The sequence below is a fragment of the Lithobates pipiens genome, unplaced genomic scaffold (assembly GCF_037356315.1).
Source record: "Lithobates pipiens isolate NorthernLeopardFrog02 unplaced genomic scaffold, aLitPip1_a1.2 Scaffold_18, whole genome shotgun sequence".
Classification (NCBI taxonomy): Eukaryota; Metazoa; Chordata; class Amphibia; order Anura; family Ranidae; genus Lithobates; species Lithobates pipiens.
Genome location: NW_027507758.1, coordinates 626207629 through 626224496, shown reverse-complemented (window position 1 = coordinate 626224496; position 16868 = coordinate 626207629). Strand labels below are relative to the sequence as shown.

General features: G+C 43.3%; 1 protein-coding gene across 5 annotated transcripts in view; it reads left to right on the top strand.

Annotated features, from left to right (window-relative positions):
• Nucleotides 1-16868, top strand: part of LOC143989588 (uncharacterized) — a 175974-nt gene that overhangs the window by 132777 nt on the left and 26329 nt on the right. For 2 of the 5 annotated variants that reach the window (XM_077489789.1, XM_077489787.1), the window contains exons 2-10: nucleotides 778-906; nucleotides 1245-1379; nucleotides 1466-1589; nucleotides 1706-1803; nucleotides 1893-2031; nucleotides 6861-6958; nucleotides 7048-7275; nucleotides 7355-7561; nucleotides 7651-7774. In XM_077489789.1, the coding sequence (XP_077345915.1) occupies nucleotides 811-906; nucleotides 1245-1379; nucleotides 1466-1589; nucleotides 1706-1803; nucleotides 1893-2031; nucleotides 6861-6958; nucleotides 7048-7275; nucleotides 7355-7561; nucleotides 7651-7774 (1249 nt within the window). In that variant the 5' untranslated portion in view covers nucleotides 778-810. The remainder of the gene's footprint in view (nucleotides 1-777; nucleotides 907-1244; nucleotides 1380-1465; nucleotides 1590-1705; nucleotides 1804-1892; nucleotides 2032-6860; nucleotides 6959-7047; nucleotides 7276-7354; nucleotides 7562-7650; nucleotides 7775-16868) is intronic. The other 3 variants (XM_077489788.1, XM_077489790.1, XM_077489791.1) reach the window with 3 other exon arrangements.

Below are 16868 nucleotides of genomic sequence, written 5' to 3'. Positions count from 1 at the left end.
AGTCGGACTGTAAGACTCTGAGGTAGGAGGGGGCTTTAGGGTTCACCTGCACCTTTATGACCTTTTTATAGAACTCCTGCCAGCAAGTGAAGGAAGCCTTCACCTCGCCATCTTACTGGTCGGGAAATATGTTGCAGGATACTAAATAGACTAACAGTAAAAAAAAAAAAAACTTCCCCCTGCTGTCCCCTCCTACCCACACCGGACTTCCATTGGAGGGAGGAGAACAGACTCCTCCCCTACAGTTCTCTACTCCACCAGCATCATCCTCCTGCTATCTAAACCAATCCAATCCCTTCTCTTACTGCAGAGGGTGACAGTGACATCACTCCTATTAGTCAGCAGGCTGCCGGAGATTGGAGCCCTGCAGCCGGAGTTCTGGCAATTATCCTGATTAGCTGGGCAACGCCGGCCAAAAGTCAGCAAGTTCCCCTTCCTGGACATCATAATGACCCTAAATTGACCTCACAGCACTGCCTCAGAGCAAACATGTCAAAGCAAGAATCGTATTATTCTTTGTCTGCAGATCTAAACCTAATCAAATCCAGTTCAGAGACAAAACAAACCCAACAGAAAAAAGGGAATTTCTGATCCATTATGCCAAGAGGGTCCTGGGACGTCAAAATTGTATAAAACACTAAACAGTTCAAACTAAATGTGTTTCCATGGGGTCAGTAGTTCTTAAATGTACATCATACCTATGACCCTCCTCACATCCGCATCCTATTATTGTGTGACCAATACCATCCACATAATTCTCACTTTCATTTCCAAAAGTTATACGTCTACAAGGAGACCTGTATAGATCAAATGACGGCACCAATGAGGATGGAGGAGGACCGGAGTCACATGACTGAGATGATACTAAACCTCACCCTGGAGATCATCTACCTGCTGACAGGAGAGGTGAGGAGGGTTCTGGGAGGTCACATGACATCACTCTTATCTGTAGTAATACAACACAGACCTGACCGGAGAGGTGAGGAGGATTCTGGGAGGTCACATGACATCAATCTCTATTAATAAAAACACAGACCTGACCTGAGAGGTGAGGAGGATTCTGTGAGGTCGCATGACATCACTCATCTCTATTAATAAAACACATACCTGACCGGAGAGGTGAGGAGGATTCTGTGAGGTCGCATGACATCACTCATCTCTATTAATAAAACTCAGACCTGACCGGAGAGGTGAGGAGGATTCTGGGATTCTAACATGATATTCCTATTGGTTCTCCAATACAGAGATTTCCTCTTGTGAAGTCAGGTGATCATATGACCATCACAGTGCCTCCATGTGACTCCCTAAAACCTGAGAGACACAACATGGAGAAGATTCTAGAAGTCACCAAGAAGATGATGGAGCTGCTGACAGGAGAGGTGAGCGGTGCTGGGAATTCTGGGACATTATCCAGTAACAGACAAGGGATGTGTCTGGATGGTGACTGTATCATTGTGTGTGTCAGGTTCCTATAAGGTGTCAGGATGTCACTGTCTATTTCTCCATGGAGGAGTGGGAGTATTTAGAAGGACACAAGGATCTCTACAAGGACGTCATGATGGACAATCAGCCGCCCCTCACATCACCGGGTAAGAGGAGACTTTATTGTAAAGGAGAGAGCAGTACGGAGGCTCCACCTAGATCCCCCATCATCTGATAAACACATAGAAACAATGTATTCAGTCAGTGTGTGTGTTTCCTACAGATGGATCCAGTAATGGGAACCCACCAGAGAGATGTCCCCGTCCTCTGTATTCCCGGGATTCCACACAGGAAGGTCACACCATCCCCCACCATCATCAGGTAGATGAGGAACAATCACTGATAGTATCATTAGGATCTGTACATTATCTGCATTGTTACAATTGATGCCATTTTTATTCTATATTCAGAGTGGAAACCTGAGAGATTCTGAAGTTGAGGTAAAAGCAGAAGAAGAAATGTATGTGATCGATGATCAGCAGTCAGTGGAGGAGGATGGAATAACGGGGGCATTTATAGAGGAGGACACTCCTTCAGAGATCAGCACAGGTGGGTCATTAACACTAAATACATTCCTCCACCCATACTGCTCACTGATTGACCCAGAATAGGGCAAGGACTGGGTGATATCAGCCTGTTGCCACTGACTACTGAATACCAATAATATGAGTCCTTACCCTTGCACTGCATAATATTTATTGTACATTATATTCTTTGACCCCTGCACGATAACAGAAAATTGTTATTAATACTCACTGTAATTTTCCTTTCCTGGTCAGTCTTAATGTCAGCACACTATGGGTTAACTTCCTCATAAACCCTCAGGACCACCTTCTTCCAGTGTTATAAAGCCCTGTCCTCCCCCCCCCCCCCCCCCCTTGTGTTCTTTTGTAGCAGTGACAGGCCACTTGGGGAGGGAAGCAAAGTTGTGCTGACGTGAGGACGGACCAGGAAAGGAAAATTACACTGAGTATTAATAAAAATTTTCAGTTTTCCTGGTCGTCCTCCCAATAGCACACTATATTGCCATAAAAAAAGGGTTTGGAGACCCAGGTCCTTCCCCGGGGGACATGTATCAATGCAAAAAGAAAAGGTTTTAAAAACAGCAGTTTTTTTTGGGGAGCAGTGATTTTAATAATGCTTAAAGTGAAACAATAAAAATGAAATATTCCTTTAAATATCATGCCTGGGGGGGTGTCTTTAGTATGCCTGTAAAGTGGTGCAGTTTTCCCGTGTTTAGAACAATACCACAGCAAAATGACATTTCTAAAGGGAAAAAAAGTAATTTAAAACTGATCGCGGCTATAATGAATTGTTGGTTCTCCGCAATATAGATAAAACTCATTAAAAAAAACGGCATGGGTTCACCTCTAGTCCATTACCAGGCCCTTTGGGTCTGGTATGAATATTAAGGGGAACCCATTCTGGTATGAATATTAAAGGGAACCTCGAACCAAAATGTAAAAAAAAATTACGTGAGGGTCAGCCCAAAATCCATATCGGGCCCTTCAGGTCTGGTATGGATTTTAAGGGGAACCCTGCGCCAAAAAAAAAAAAAAAAAAAGCCATAGGGCCCCCCCCCCCCAAAATCCATACCAGACCCTGATCCGAGCACGCAATCTGGCAGGCCACAGGAAAAGATGGGGGGGGGGATGAGAGAGTCACCCCCAAAGTACCTTGTCCCCATGTTGATGGGGACAAGGGCCTCATCCCTACAACCCTTGCCCGGTGGTTGTAAAGGCCCCAAAATCCATACCAAGCCCTTCAGGTATGGATATTAAGGGGAGCCCCACACCATTTTTTTTTTTAAATGGCGTAGGGGTACCCCTAAAATCCATACCAGACCCTTCACGTCCGTTCATGTTGATGGGGACAAGGGCCTCATCCCCACAACCCTTGCCCGGTGGTTGTGGGGGTCTGTGGGCGGGGAGCTTATTGGAATCTGGAAGCCCCCAGATCCCGGCCCCCCTTATCTGAATTGGTAATGGGTACATTGTACCTCCCATGGTGGCGGAGCTGTTGCATTTTTTTTTTTTTTTTTGGTCCGTTGGGTGGCGTGAGATGGATCTACATAGCGGGACATTTTTATTTTTTAATAATGGAGACTTGTCCCAAAGTGTCTCCTGTCATTTTTACTATTTTTGACACTTTTTTTGTGAATTGGTAGGGGTACAATTTATCAATTCAGATAGTGGGCGCCGGGATCTGGGGGTCCCCTTGTTAAAGGGGGCTTCCAGATTCTGATAAGCCCCCCGCCCACAGACCCCCACAACCACTGGGCAGGGGTTGTAGGGATGAGGCCTTTGTTCCCATCAACATGGGGACAAGGTGCTTTGGGGGTGACTCTTTGCGGCCCCCCTCTTTTCCTGCGGCCTGCCAGGTTGCATGCTCGGATAAGGGTCTGGTATGGATTTTGGGAGGACCCCTAAGCCATTTTTTTTTTTTTTGAAACAGGGTTCCCCTTAAAATCCATGCCAGACCTGAAGGGCCTCGTAATGGACTAGGGGGGAACACATGCTGTTTTTTTTTTTTTTTGTTTTTTTTTCAATGAGTTTTATCTATATTGCCGGGACCCGACAATTCATTACAGCCGCGATCAGTTTTAAATTACTTTTTTTCCTTTAGAAAAGTCATTTTGCTGTGGTATTGTTCTAAACATGGGAAAGCTGCGCCACTTTACAGGCATACTATAGACACCCCCATGCACAATATTTAAAGGAATATTTCATTTTTATTGTTTCACTTTAAGCATCATTAAAATTACTGCTCCCGAAAAAACTGCAGTTTTTAATACTTTTTTTGCATTGATACATGTCCCCTGGGGCAGAACACGGCTCCCCACTTTTTATGGCAATAAATTGCATATAAGCCTTTCAAATTAGCACTTTTGGTTTTTTATGTTAATGTCCCATAGACTTTAACGGTGTTCCGCAGCTTTCGAATTTTCTAAGATCATGTCATAATGTTTGCTGTTTGGCGAACAGGCGAACACCCGATGTTCGAATTGAACTTACGTTCGACTCGAACATCGGGCTTATCCCTAATTGGAATGTGTAAATAGGCATCTGCCAAATCTTTTGAGATTAACCAATCTCCTCGTTGAACCACAGATGCTATTTTATATATTGACTCCATTATGAATCTTTTGGGAATGATGAAAAGATTTAGGGACCTCGGGCCCAACACCGGTCTGAGCTCTCCGGGTACTAGGAATATCGGAGAATATACTCCCTTCCCCTGGCATGCCTGTGGCACTGACGTAATTGCTTGTTTCCGAGATAATTCAGCAACGTATTCCTATAAACACTTGTATTTCTTCTGATCTTGTGAGTAATGTGTTCGGATAAAGATATTCAGAGGTTTCTTTTGAAATCTTATCTTGTATCCATGCTTTACGGTCAGTTGGATCCAGCGGCCCTTCACATTCGTTGTCCACTCCCTCCAGTATCTTGCCAACCTGGCTCCAACCTGGAGGCTTTGGACGGATTGACCGTTGAAAAGACTTCTTAGTCTTTTTTGCTGCCTGCCCTGCGGTCGATTTCACCTTGCATAGGAAGGAGCTCTGTGTACCCCTCTGTTGAGGTCTATTGTATCCCTGGCTTGGCCTATATGATCTGTCCTTGTGGCCCCTTCTCGAATCGAACCGGCCTGACCGGAAGGGTTGCTGCCTTTTCCTAGAGTTCTGAGGTAACATGTGAAACATAAATGTGTAGCGTTTAAGAAAAAAGACCATGCATATATACATGACAATAAGGTGAGAACCACCATACACATAAATGTGAAAAAATGTCCATAAAATATGTGGAAAACAGAATCACCCACGAGCAATCCCGTGGGTGCTGTGACTATATATAACATTGATTAGAAGCAGTGAAATAAGTTCATAGGAGTCTCCCTTCCTGATGCAGACAGACATCGATGCCCCAGCTGAAGACCCCTTGTGTCGAACCGCGTCGGATTTGCTCATTTGAGACTCCCACATTGCTTTTTTTATTGTTTTTATTCTACTGTATTTGATTTTGGATTGTTCCTTTTTTATGTCTTCATCTAGCAAATCGTTGTGAGAATTTATTCCAATAAAACATTATTGGTTGATCTACACTATATGGAGCTTTTTCTTCCCATTTTTTATATTCCATTTTACCACTCTTGATCCTGGATATGTTGGAGATACCTCTGGCTGATTTTTCCACGTTCCCCTGGTCTTCGGTGTGCCTTCCTGGTCGGGGGTTGAGATCAGCCTTTCCACGCGCTCCAGGTGACACCAACAGGAGAATCACAAGCGCATTTGACCCACTGCCGTATGGTATGTGTGTCCATCACCGCTGGTAAGCGTATCCTATTGTGTGCCTATAGTTTTTTGGAATTCAAGTGATACACTCCTGTCTGCATAAGAGTTCAGGAAGGGAGACCCCCATGAACTTATTTCACTACTTCTAATCAATGTTCTATATGGGATTGCTCGTGGGTGACTCTGTTTTCCACATATTTTCTGGACATTTTTTCACATTTATGTGTATGGTTCTCACCTTATTGTCATGTATATATGCATGGTCTTTTTTTCTTAAGCGCTACACATTTATGTTTCGCATGTTTGCTTGACTTTGAGTGTTAGCAGCTTTATTTTTTACTTATTTCAGGTTTAGCGCAGTAGTTTCCACCTGTGACCTGCTTGACTGCCTCCTCCAGGGTCTTTTTGAACAGCATCTTACCATTATAAGGAATGCTGCATAAAGCCTGCTTAGATGCCGCAGAGCCATAGCACCACTTTTTGCAGTCACTGCATGTGCTGCCATTAACCTAGCCAGTAATCTTACTAGATCTATGGAAGACTCGGCCAAAAAAAGCTGCTGTCAGGTTGAGTTCATCCAGAGCGTCAATGACTTTAGCCGTCTCCACTCCAGCCCGCAGTGCCGTCTCCACATTCGTAACCCAGACCTTTCGGGCTCTTGAGATCAATGTTAGGGCTAAGGATGGGCGACAGGCTGCTCATGCAACAGCGTATATCATATTTCTTTCTATCCATCGGATCACTAAATGTGGTGGAATCCTCCAGCGGGAGGGAGACATGCCTTGCAAGATGCTGTAGTGCTGCATCTATCCTTGGCGCAGAGAAAGAGGCATCCGATGGATTAAAGGGATAGAGTTTAGTAAAGCGATTTTGGATTCTCACCTTTCTCTCCGGATTCTCCCATTGGTTCCTCCGTTAATTCCCGGATTTCCTACATAAATGGAAAGCAGGGCCCTTGCTTCCTTGAATTTGGGAAAAAAAATCTCTTTACGCAGATTTTTGGCGAAATTTTTTTTTTTCTTTTGGTCCCATCATCTGATAAACACATAGAAACAATGTATTCAGTCAGTGTGTGTGTTTCCTACAGATGGATCCGGTAATGAGAACCCACCAGAGAGATGTCCCCGTCCTCTGTATTCCCGGGATTCCACACAGGAAGGTCACACCATCCCCCACCAACATCAGGTAGATGAGGAACAATCACTGATAGTATCATTAGGATCTGTACATTATCTGCATTGTTACCATTGATGTCATTTTTATTCTATATTCAGAGTGGAAACCTGAGAGATTCTAAAATTGAAGTAAAAGAAGAGATAAAAGAGGAGGATGATGAGGATGGGGTGATGGAGGAGTCAGAGTCTCTAAAAGAACACAAAGATCTGTACCAGGACACCATGGTGGAGTCATCCAGCTATAGGAACCCACCAGAGAGATGTCCCCGTCCTCTGTATTCCCGGGATTCCACACAGAAAGGTCACACCATCCCCCACCATCATCAGGTAGATGATTGATAACTATTGGTAGTTCTGATTTATACACAGCATGTTTGTTACAATTAATGTTTTATTATATATTCAGAGTGGAAACCTCCGGGATTATAATATTGTTGTTAAAGAAGAGTATAAAGAGGAGGATGAGGAGTATGGAGTGATGGAGGAGTTTTCAGAAGGACACAAGGATATGATGGAGCCACCTAATACCAGGAACCCACCAGAGAGATGTCCCCGTCCTCTGTATTCCTGGGATTCCACACAGGAAGATCACACCATCCCTCACTATCATCAGGTAGATGAGGAACAATCACTGATAGTATCATTAGGATCTGTACATTATCTGCATTGTTACAATTGATGTCATTTTTATTCTATATTCAGAGCAGAAATCTGGGAGATTCTAAAGTTGAGGTTAAAGCAGAAGAAGAAGAGACGTATGTGATCGATAATCAGCAGTCTATGGAGGGGAATGAAATAACGGGGGCATTTATAGAGATCAGCACAGGTGGGTCATTAACACTAAATACATTCCTCCACCCATACTGCTCACTGATTGGTCCAGAATAGGGCAAGGACTGGGTGATATCAGCCTGTTGCCACTGACTACTGAATACCAATAATATGAGTCCTTACCCTTACACTGCATAATATTTATTGTACATTACGTTCTTTGATCCCTGCACGATAACAGAAAATTGTTATTAATACTCACTGTAATTTTCCTTTCCTGGTCCATCTTCACGTTAGCAAACTATGGGTTAACTGTTCTTCATAAACCCTTGGGACCAGCTTCTTCCAGCATTATATATCCCTGTCCTCCCCTCCCATTCATGTTATTTTGTAGTGGCAACACACCACTTAGGGAGGGAAGCAAAGTTGTGCTGACGTGAGGACGGACCAGAAAAGGGGAAATTACGCTGAGTATTAATAAAAATTCAGTTTTCCTGGTCGTCCTCCCGTTAGCACACTATGAAAAATGTTTTATTGCCTGCAATCGGATAAATGCTACGGTCGCCAACAGGATCTTGGAGAAAACCCCTGGGAGCTGTGTTGATGCCGAAGGGCAGAAATTTGAACTGATAATGTCTTTCCTCTATTGTGAATCTGAGGTACTTTTGATGGTGTTTGTAGATTGGGATTAAGGATGAGCCGAACACCCCCCGGTTTGGTTCGCACCAGAACTTGCGAACAGGCAAAAAATTCTGACGAACCCCATTAAAGTCTATGGGACACAAACATGAAAAATCGAAAGTGCTAATATTAAAGGCTTATATGCAAGATATTGCCATAAAAAGGGTTTGGGGACATGTATCACTGCAAAAAAAGTTTTAAAAACTGCAGTTTTTTCGGGAGCAGTGTCCTTAGTATGCCTGTAAAGTGGAGCAGTTTTCCCGTGTTTGGAACAATACCACAGCAAAATGAAATTTCTAAAGGAAAAAAAATCATTTAAAACTGATTGTGACTGTAATGAATTGTCGGGTCTCGGCGATATAGATAAAACTCGTTTAAAAAAAAAAAATGGCATTGTTCCCCCCCAGTCCATTACCAGGCCCTTGAACCCTGAACCAAAATTATAAAAAAAAATTGCGTGAGGGTCCCCCCAAAATCCATAACAGGCCCTTCAGGTATGGATATTAAGGGGAGCCCCGCAACATTTTTATTTATTTTTTTATATGGCGTGGGGTCCATCTAAAATCCATATCAAACCCTTCAGGTCCGTTCATATTGATGGGGACAAGGGCCTCATCCCCACAACCCTTGCCCGGTGGTTGTGGGGGTCTGTGGGCAGGGGCTTATCGGAATCTGGAAGACCCCTTTAACAAGGGGACCCCCGGATCCCGCCCCCCCTTATCTGAATTGGTAATGGGCACATTGTACCGCTACCAATTCACAAAAAAAGTGTCAAAAATAGTAAAAATGACAGGAGACACTTTGGGACAAGTCCTTTATTAAAAAAATAAAAATGTCCCGCAATGTAGATCATCTCATGCCGCCCAACAGACCAAAAAAAAAAAAAAACCTCAACAGCTCCGCCTCCATGGGAGGCTCCCACCGAGTGATGCTTCTTCTCGTTGACAGCTGTTGTATAGCTGAGGGTGAGGCCATCTGGTGATGTAAATGGATGACCCCCACCCCCTCTGGTGCCGCATGATGTCAGAGGAATGTGTGGGATCATCGGTTAGCCCAGACCTCGGCTATGTAACAGCTGTCAACGAGAAGAAGTGTCACTCAGCGGGAGCCTCCCATGGTGGCGGAGCTGTTGTGTTTTTTGTTTTTTTTCGGTCCGTTGGGCGACGTGAGATGGATACGCGGGACATTTTTATTTTTTAATAAAGGACTTGTCCCAAAGTGTCTCCTGTCATTTTTACTATTTTTGACACTTTTTTTTTTTTTGTGAATTGATAGGGGAGCTGGGATTTGGGGGTCCCCTTGTTAAAGGGGGCTTCCAGATTCCGATAAGCCCCCTGCCCGCAGACCCTTACAACCACCGGGCAAGGGTTGTAGGGATGAGGCCCTTGTCCCCATCAACATGGGGACAAGGTGCTTTGGGGTGACTCTCTCATCCCCCCTCTTTTCCTGTGGCCTGCCAGATTGCGTGCTCGGATCAGGGTCTGGTATGGATTTTGGGGGGGCCCCTATGCCTTTTTGGCGCAGGGTTCCCCTTAAAATCCATACCAGACCTGAAGGGCCTGATATGGGTTTTAGGTTGACCCTCACATAATTTTTTTTTACATTTTGGTTTGAGGTAATATTCATACCAGACCAGGTTCCCCTTAATATTCATACCAGACCCAAAGGGCCTCGTAATGGATTAGAGAGGGAACCCATGCCGTTTTTTTTTTTTTTCAATGAGTTTTATCTATATTACCGGGACTCGACAATTCATTACAGCCGCGATCAGTTTTAAATGACTTTTTTTCCTTTAGAAATGTAATTTTGCTGTGGTATTGTTCTAAACACAGGAAAACTGCACTACTTTACAGGCATACTATAGACACCCCCAGGCATGATAGTTAAAGGAATATTTCATTTTTTTTGTTTCACTTCAAGCATTATTAAAATTACTGCTCCTGAAAAAATGGCAGTTTTAAATACTCTTTTTACATTGATACATGTCCCCTGGGGCAGAACATGGGTCCCCACTTTTTATGACAATAACTAGCATATAAGCCTTTAAAATTAGCACTTTTGGTTTTTCATGTTAATGTCCCATAGACTTTAACGGTGTTCCGCAGCTTTCGAATTTGCTGCGATCACTGCATAATGTTTGCTGTTTGGCTAACAGGCGAACACCCAATGTTTGAGTCAAACTTACGCTCATCTCGAACATCGGGCTCATCCCTAATTGGAATGTGTAAATAGGTACCTGCCAAATCTACTGAGATTAACCAATCTCCTCGTTGAACCACATATGCTATTGTATATATTGACTCCATCCTGAATCTTTTGGGAATGATAAAAATATTTAGGGACCTCAGGGCCCAACACCGTTCTGAGCTCTCCGGGTGCTTTGGGTACTAGGAATATTGGAGAATATACTCCCTTCCCCTGGCAATCCTGTGGCACTGACATAATTGCTTGTTTCCGAGATAATTTGGCAACATATTCCTGCAAACACTTGCATTTCTTCTGATCCTGTGGGTAATGTGTTCGACAAAGATATTTGAAATCTTATCTTGTATCCATGCTTTACGGTCTGTTGGATCCAGCGGTCCTTCACATTCGTTCTCCACTCCCTCCAGTATCTTGCCAACCTGACTCCAACCTGGAGGCTTCTAAGTCTTTTTTGCTGCCTATCCTGCAGTCGATTTCACCTTTTGCAGTCACTGTATGTGCCATTAACCTAGCCAGTATTCTTACTAGATCTATGGCAGGCTCGGCCAAAAAAGCTGATGTCAGGTTGAGTTCCTCCAGAGCGTCAATGACTTTAGCAGTCTCCACTCCAGCCCACAGGGCCGTCTCCACATTCGTATCCCAGACCTTTAGGGCTCTTGAGATCGATGTTAGGGCTATGGATGGGCGACGGGCTGCTCCTACAACAGTGTATATCATTTTAAGATCGGCGTCTGTCTTTCTATCCATTGGATCCCTAAATGTGGTGGAATCCTCCAGCGGGAGGGAGACATGCCTTGCAAGGCGCTGTAGTGCTGCATCTATCCTTGGCACCGACTCCCAGAAAGAGGCATCCAATGGATTAAAGGGATAGAGTTTAGTAAAGCGATATTGGATTATCGCCTTTCTCTCCGACTTCTCCCATTCGTTCCTCCATTTATTCCGGGATTTCCTCCATAAATAGAAAGAAGGGCCCTTGCTTCCTTAAATTTGGAAAAAATCTCTTAAAGCTGAGTTTCGGCAAAATTATAATTTTTTTTTGTTCTAGTATTGCAGACGAAATTAAAATAACAGTATACAATGATCTTGATAGATTATTAAAAGATATAAATTCCTTACTGTAAAATATCATTCCTCCGTTTGTGGCCATTTCCATTATTTTTTTTTTTTTGTAGCCAACTCAGTAAAACCACTGATCTCTGAGGAAAACCCAGTCCTCACGTCCGCCGCGTGCTCAGGTTACCTCTCATCTCTTTACATCATGGTGGCTTTTTTTTTTTTTATAACATATGCAAAATCCAAACCATATTTTCATGGCACAAAACCCTCCCATTTATGCTCCCTCATACCTCCCTTACTAGATATGCATCCCCACCCTCCCCTACTTATTCGCCCCCCACCTCCCCTACCCCCCCTGGTAGATCGGTATATGCGTAAATACGTTATGCTTCTCAATACCCACTTAAATCATTGATCTTAATCCTTCTGAGGTGCTCCATCTCCCTTTAAATTTCTGCCAACTTTTCCATTTCTCCAGCGTGTACTTATTGCTTCTACCCCCCGAGCTGTCCTCCGAACATTCCATCTTATAGATCCCCTCTACGGCATCCACCCACTCCCACATCGTAGGCGCTTCCGGCTCTTGCCATTTTTTTGGGATTAGTTTTTTCCCCGCATTTAATAAATGTGGGATTAATGACTTCTTGTACTGCTTTATACTACCCTCTGTGGCATGAAACAGGACAACCCATGGATCTGCATTTACTACCGAGCTCGTTATAATTTTAATATGCGATAAAATCTGGTTCCAATAGATCTTAATCTTTGGACACCCCCACCAAATGTGGGCCATGGTGCCTATTTCTCCACATCCCCGCCAACATTCTCCTGTCGAATCTGTTTGGAATTTGCTTTTTCTATCTGGGGTATAATACCACCTCGACAGACATTTATAGTTCATCTCTGCGGTTTTCGCATCAATAGCTGAGCTATGGGCCAATTTAAAAATTTTACCTAGCATTGCCTTATCCATTTGTGAACCTAAATCCCTTTCCCATTTTTTGACGAATGGAGGTTTTCCCCACTCCCCCGTCGACAACAGTAACTTGTACCATCTGGAGACTGTCCCCTTGGGATTCTTTGATATGGCCGTCTGTTCCAGTGTAGTCATTTCATCCGCCGTCCTGATTGGTTGCGGTAATGTCTTTATAAAACGGGAGAGCTGGCAATACCTCCATTCATCAATCACCATTAAATCTGTTTTTTGTTTTAATTAGTGGAAAGGTACAATATTACCTTCCTTCATTACGTCTTTAAGCTGTGCTTCCTCCTTTACCCAGTTACCTCCTATTTCCGTGCATCCTGGTAAAAAATAATTATTATCTTTTAGTGCCATAAGGGGTGAGTTATATTTTCCATTAACGTGTTTATATACCATATCCCATATTCGAAACGTGTTACGTGTTATATTATTTCCTACTCCTAATTTCTGCCTCTTATGTGGGGGGTTCCATATTTGTTTGCCTAATTGTGCTCCACAACTCTCGTGTTCCAGTTTTACCCATTTTTTTTCCGTATTATCTCTTTTGGTCCACTCACTCACCCTAGACAGGGCTACCGCTTTATAATACAGCTGAATGTCTGGGATTGCCAACCCCCCTTTATCTTTTGTTTGTCTCAGGCTCGCAAATGCTATTCGGGGTTTTTTGTGCTTCCATATAAATTTGTATAGAACTGCTTTCAGTTTAACCAGGTATGTATTGGATAGCGCTATCGGTAACATCTGCATACGATACAGGATTTTTGGGAATATTATCATCTTTACGATGTTGATACGCCCCAGCCAGGATATCGAGCTTTTGCTGCACCTCTTACACTCCGCCTTAATTTCATTTAGTAATGGTATGTAGTTGATGCGGTAAAGTCTCTTCTCAGAGTTGGCCAGTTTAATACCGAGGTATTTAAGTTCCTTTCTCCACGGGAAGCACCAATTTTGTTGAAGTGCTTGCGCCTCGCTCTTGTTAATATTTATGTTTAGTATTTCTGATTTTGATCTGTTTATTTTAAAGTTGGACAGCTCTCCGTATTTTTCTAATAACCTTATTAAATTAGGGATAGACCGTTTGGGATTACCTATATAAAATAATACATCATCTGCGAAGGCTGATAGTTTGTGTTCTTCCTTCTCCATTTTTACCCCCGATATATCAGGACTGTCTCGGATTGATGCAAGGAGGGGTTCCAACGACAACACAAACAAGAGGGGTGACAGGGGACATCCCTGTCTTGTCCCTCGTTTCAGTTCAAATTTAGCAGATTCCTGTCCATTAACTTTTACTCGCGCAGTGGGATGATTATATAAAACTCTCACCCTCTGGATTGTTGTCGGACCAAATCCCATCTTCGCCATAGTTTGGAATATAAACCCCCAGTCCACTCTGTCAAATGCTTTCTGTGCATCCATGGACAGAAGTAGACTGGGGGTCTCCCTCTGTTGCATCTGTTGTATCAACAACAGGGTTCTCAGACCATTGTCTCTCCCTTCCCTTCCTGGTACAAACCCCACCTGGTCTGGATGGACCAGGCTCTTCATCAGGACCCTCAATCGCTCAGCTATGATCTTTGCGTATAATTTTGTGTCTGTGTTGAGTAACGAAATTGGCCTGTAGCTGGTGCATTGGGTTGGGTCTTTCCCGTCCTTGTGTATCAGTGTAATTGTGGCCGCTATACCCTCACTAGTCATATTGAATTTCTCTCCCAACCCGTTGAAATAGTGACATATTTTTGGGATTAAAATTTCTCTATAGATTTTGTAATAGAGTATTGTGAACCCGTCTGGTCCTGGAGATTTTCCCAAAGATAATTTTGTCAAAACCTTGTTTATTTCTTCGACCGAAATTGGTCGATCGAGGGACTCCCTTTCTACCGGACTGATTTTGGGTAGTCTAATTTTTTTTAGGAAGGCAGCAATGTTCTTCTCACGGAACTCACCCTGTACCTTTTGCTCGCTAACTGAGTAAGTCTCTTCATAGTATTTCCTAAAGGTTTCCGCTATTTCTTTTGTTGAGAAAACCATATTTCCGTTTTTATTCAATATTTTACCAATAAAATTTTTTGTTTTTTCTTTTTGCACTCTCTTAGCTAAATATTTACCCGTTTTGTCTCCCCAGAGGTAGCGTTCGCGAGCTCTACTGTTTAATACCCTCCTGGTTTCTTGTTCTAGAAGGTCCTTTAATTCCTCGCGGGTCTTTACTAATTTTTTGTATGTAATATCCCTTTGGGGCTGACTTTTTTTATGCTCTTGTTCTAAATTATAAATTTCCTCCGTTTAACCTTTTCGTTTTCATGGCCCTCATTATCTTCCTTTTTGACCCTGCTGCAATCAGTATCCCTCTTATATAAGCTTTATGTGCTTCCCAAACTATTGGGCCTGCTATTTCCGGGGTATCATTCAAAGCAAAATAATGTTCAATTTCTTTGCCAATCCTGACTCTATCTTCTTCGTTATAAAGCAGATCTTCATTGATCCGCCATGTCGAGGATCTTATCCTATTGCTAAGATTCTTAATTTTAATTTTAACGGGGGCGTGGTCTGAGAGGGTAGTTACTTCTATTCTTGCATCAACCATCTGATCTAATAACCGGTGATCTATAAAAATATAGTCAATACGGGAGTATGTCGCATGTACCGGGGAATAAAACGAATAGTCTCTCTACTTTTTGGGTTCATAACTCGCCACGCGTCTACTAGCTGGCCAGTAAATAATTTTTGCTGAATATTTCTTAACTGATCGTTCCTCATCCTCTGTAACCCGGACGAGCTGTCTACTCCCGGATTGAGACAAAAATTAATATCCCCTAGCAATATCACATATCCCTTCTTGAACTTAGTTAATTTGTTTAAAATCGCCTGTAGGAACCCGATAGGGTTAGTATTCGGGGCATAGATGTTCACTATTGTGCAGTCTGTCTCAGCTAGTGTACCCTTCAGGAACAGATATCTCCCTTCCACATCGCTCATCCTATCTACCAGTCGGAAGTTCATTTTTTTAGAAAAGCCTATCGCAACCCCTCTACTTCTAGTAGAAATTGTGTCGCTATAATACCAATTAGGGAAATGCTTCGAATATAGTCTAATATTTGATGTCAGGGAGATATGTGTCTCCTGAAGAGCCACCACGTCAGCCTCGTATCTCTTTAACTCTGCCAAAATCTTATGCCTCTTGGTTGGGGTGTTCAATCCCTTCACATTGTATGTCAAAAAATTTATGTTGTTCATATGTCCCTTGGCCTCCTAGTTCCCTGGCACCTCTCAACTCTTATTTGGGTACTATTATTGAATTTTTCAACTGATCTACCATTCCTCCCTATCCCTCGACCCCCCTCCCACAATACCCTCCCCTTCCCCCTTGTACCCAGTCTAAACCCTCCCTCCCTCCCCTCTACCCCATCCCCCCTCCCCCATCCCCCCCCTTCCTGTGGCCTAAACTCGACCCTTGTCTGGTAGATGGTCGTATATGCTCTTACCATCTATCAGACAACTTGTTCTGAGGGTCTGGGGCTCCTTAACCTATGCCTCCTCTCTCCTCTCCATTTTGGGCAGGAGAGAGGGCGCTCCCCCAAGTCTCCCACCCTCCTTCCACCATCTTCGCAGACCGCACCTTTTCTCTTTTTCTTTTTTTTTCTTTTCCCTTTTTTCTCTTTTCTTTTCCCCTCCCCCCCTATTCCCGCCCAGCCAACTTCTATCTCGCAATTCCACCCGACCATGTTAAACCCGTCCTTCTCATAACCAGCCTGGGAGTTCCGGGATATTTAAATCCAGTCTCTTGCAAAAATCTGCTAGGTCATCCGGGTAAATCAGCTTCGCTGATTGACCATTTTTGAACCCCATCAGACAAGCTGGAAAACCCCAACTATATTTCACGTTTTGTGCAGTCATCTCTACTAGTAGCGGCTTCAAAAGCCGTCTCCTCGCTAGAGTCGCATAGGATAGATCAGAAAAAATTTGTATCTCGCAGCCTTTATACTGTCGTATGGTTTTTCCTCTGAGCTTTCTCCAGAGTATTGCCTTGTCCTCAAAATAGGTGAATCTTACAATAATGTCTCTTGGTCTTTCTGTATCAAGGTGGCGTATTTTGCCTATTCTATGAATCCTATCAATTTTTGGGGGGTTTTCTCTTTCCTCTCTCCAGTGTTCATCGAATATACTTTCAAGTATTTTTTTCAGATCTTCTCCCTTTTCCTCCGGGACGGAACGGATCCGGAGA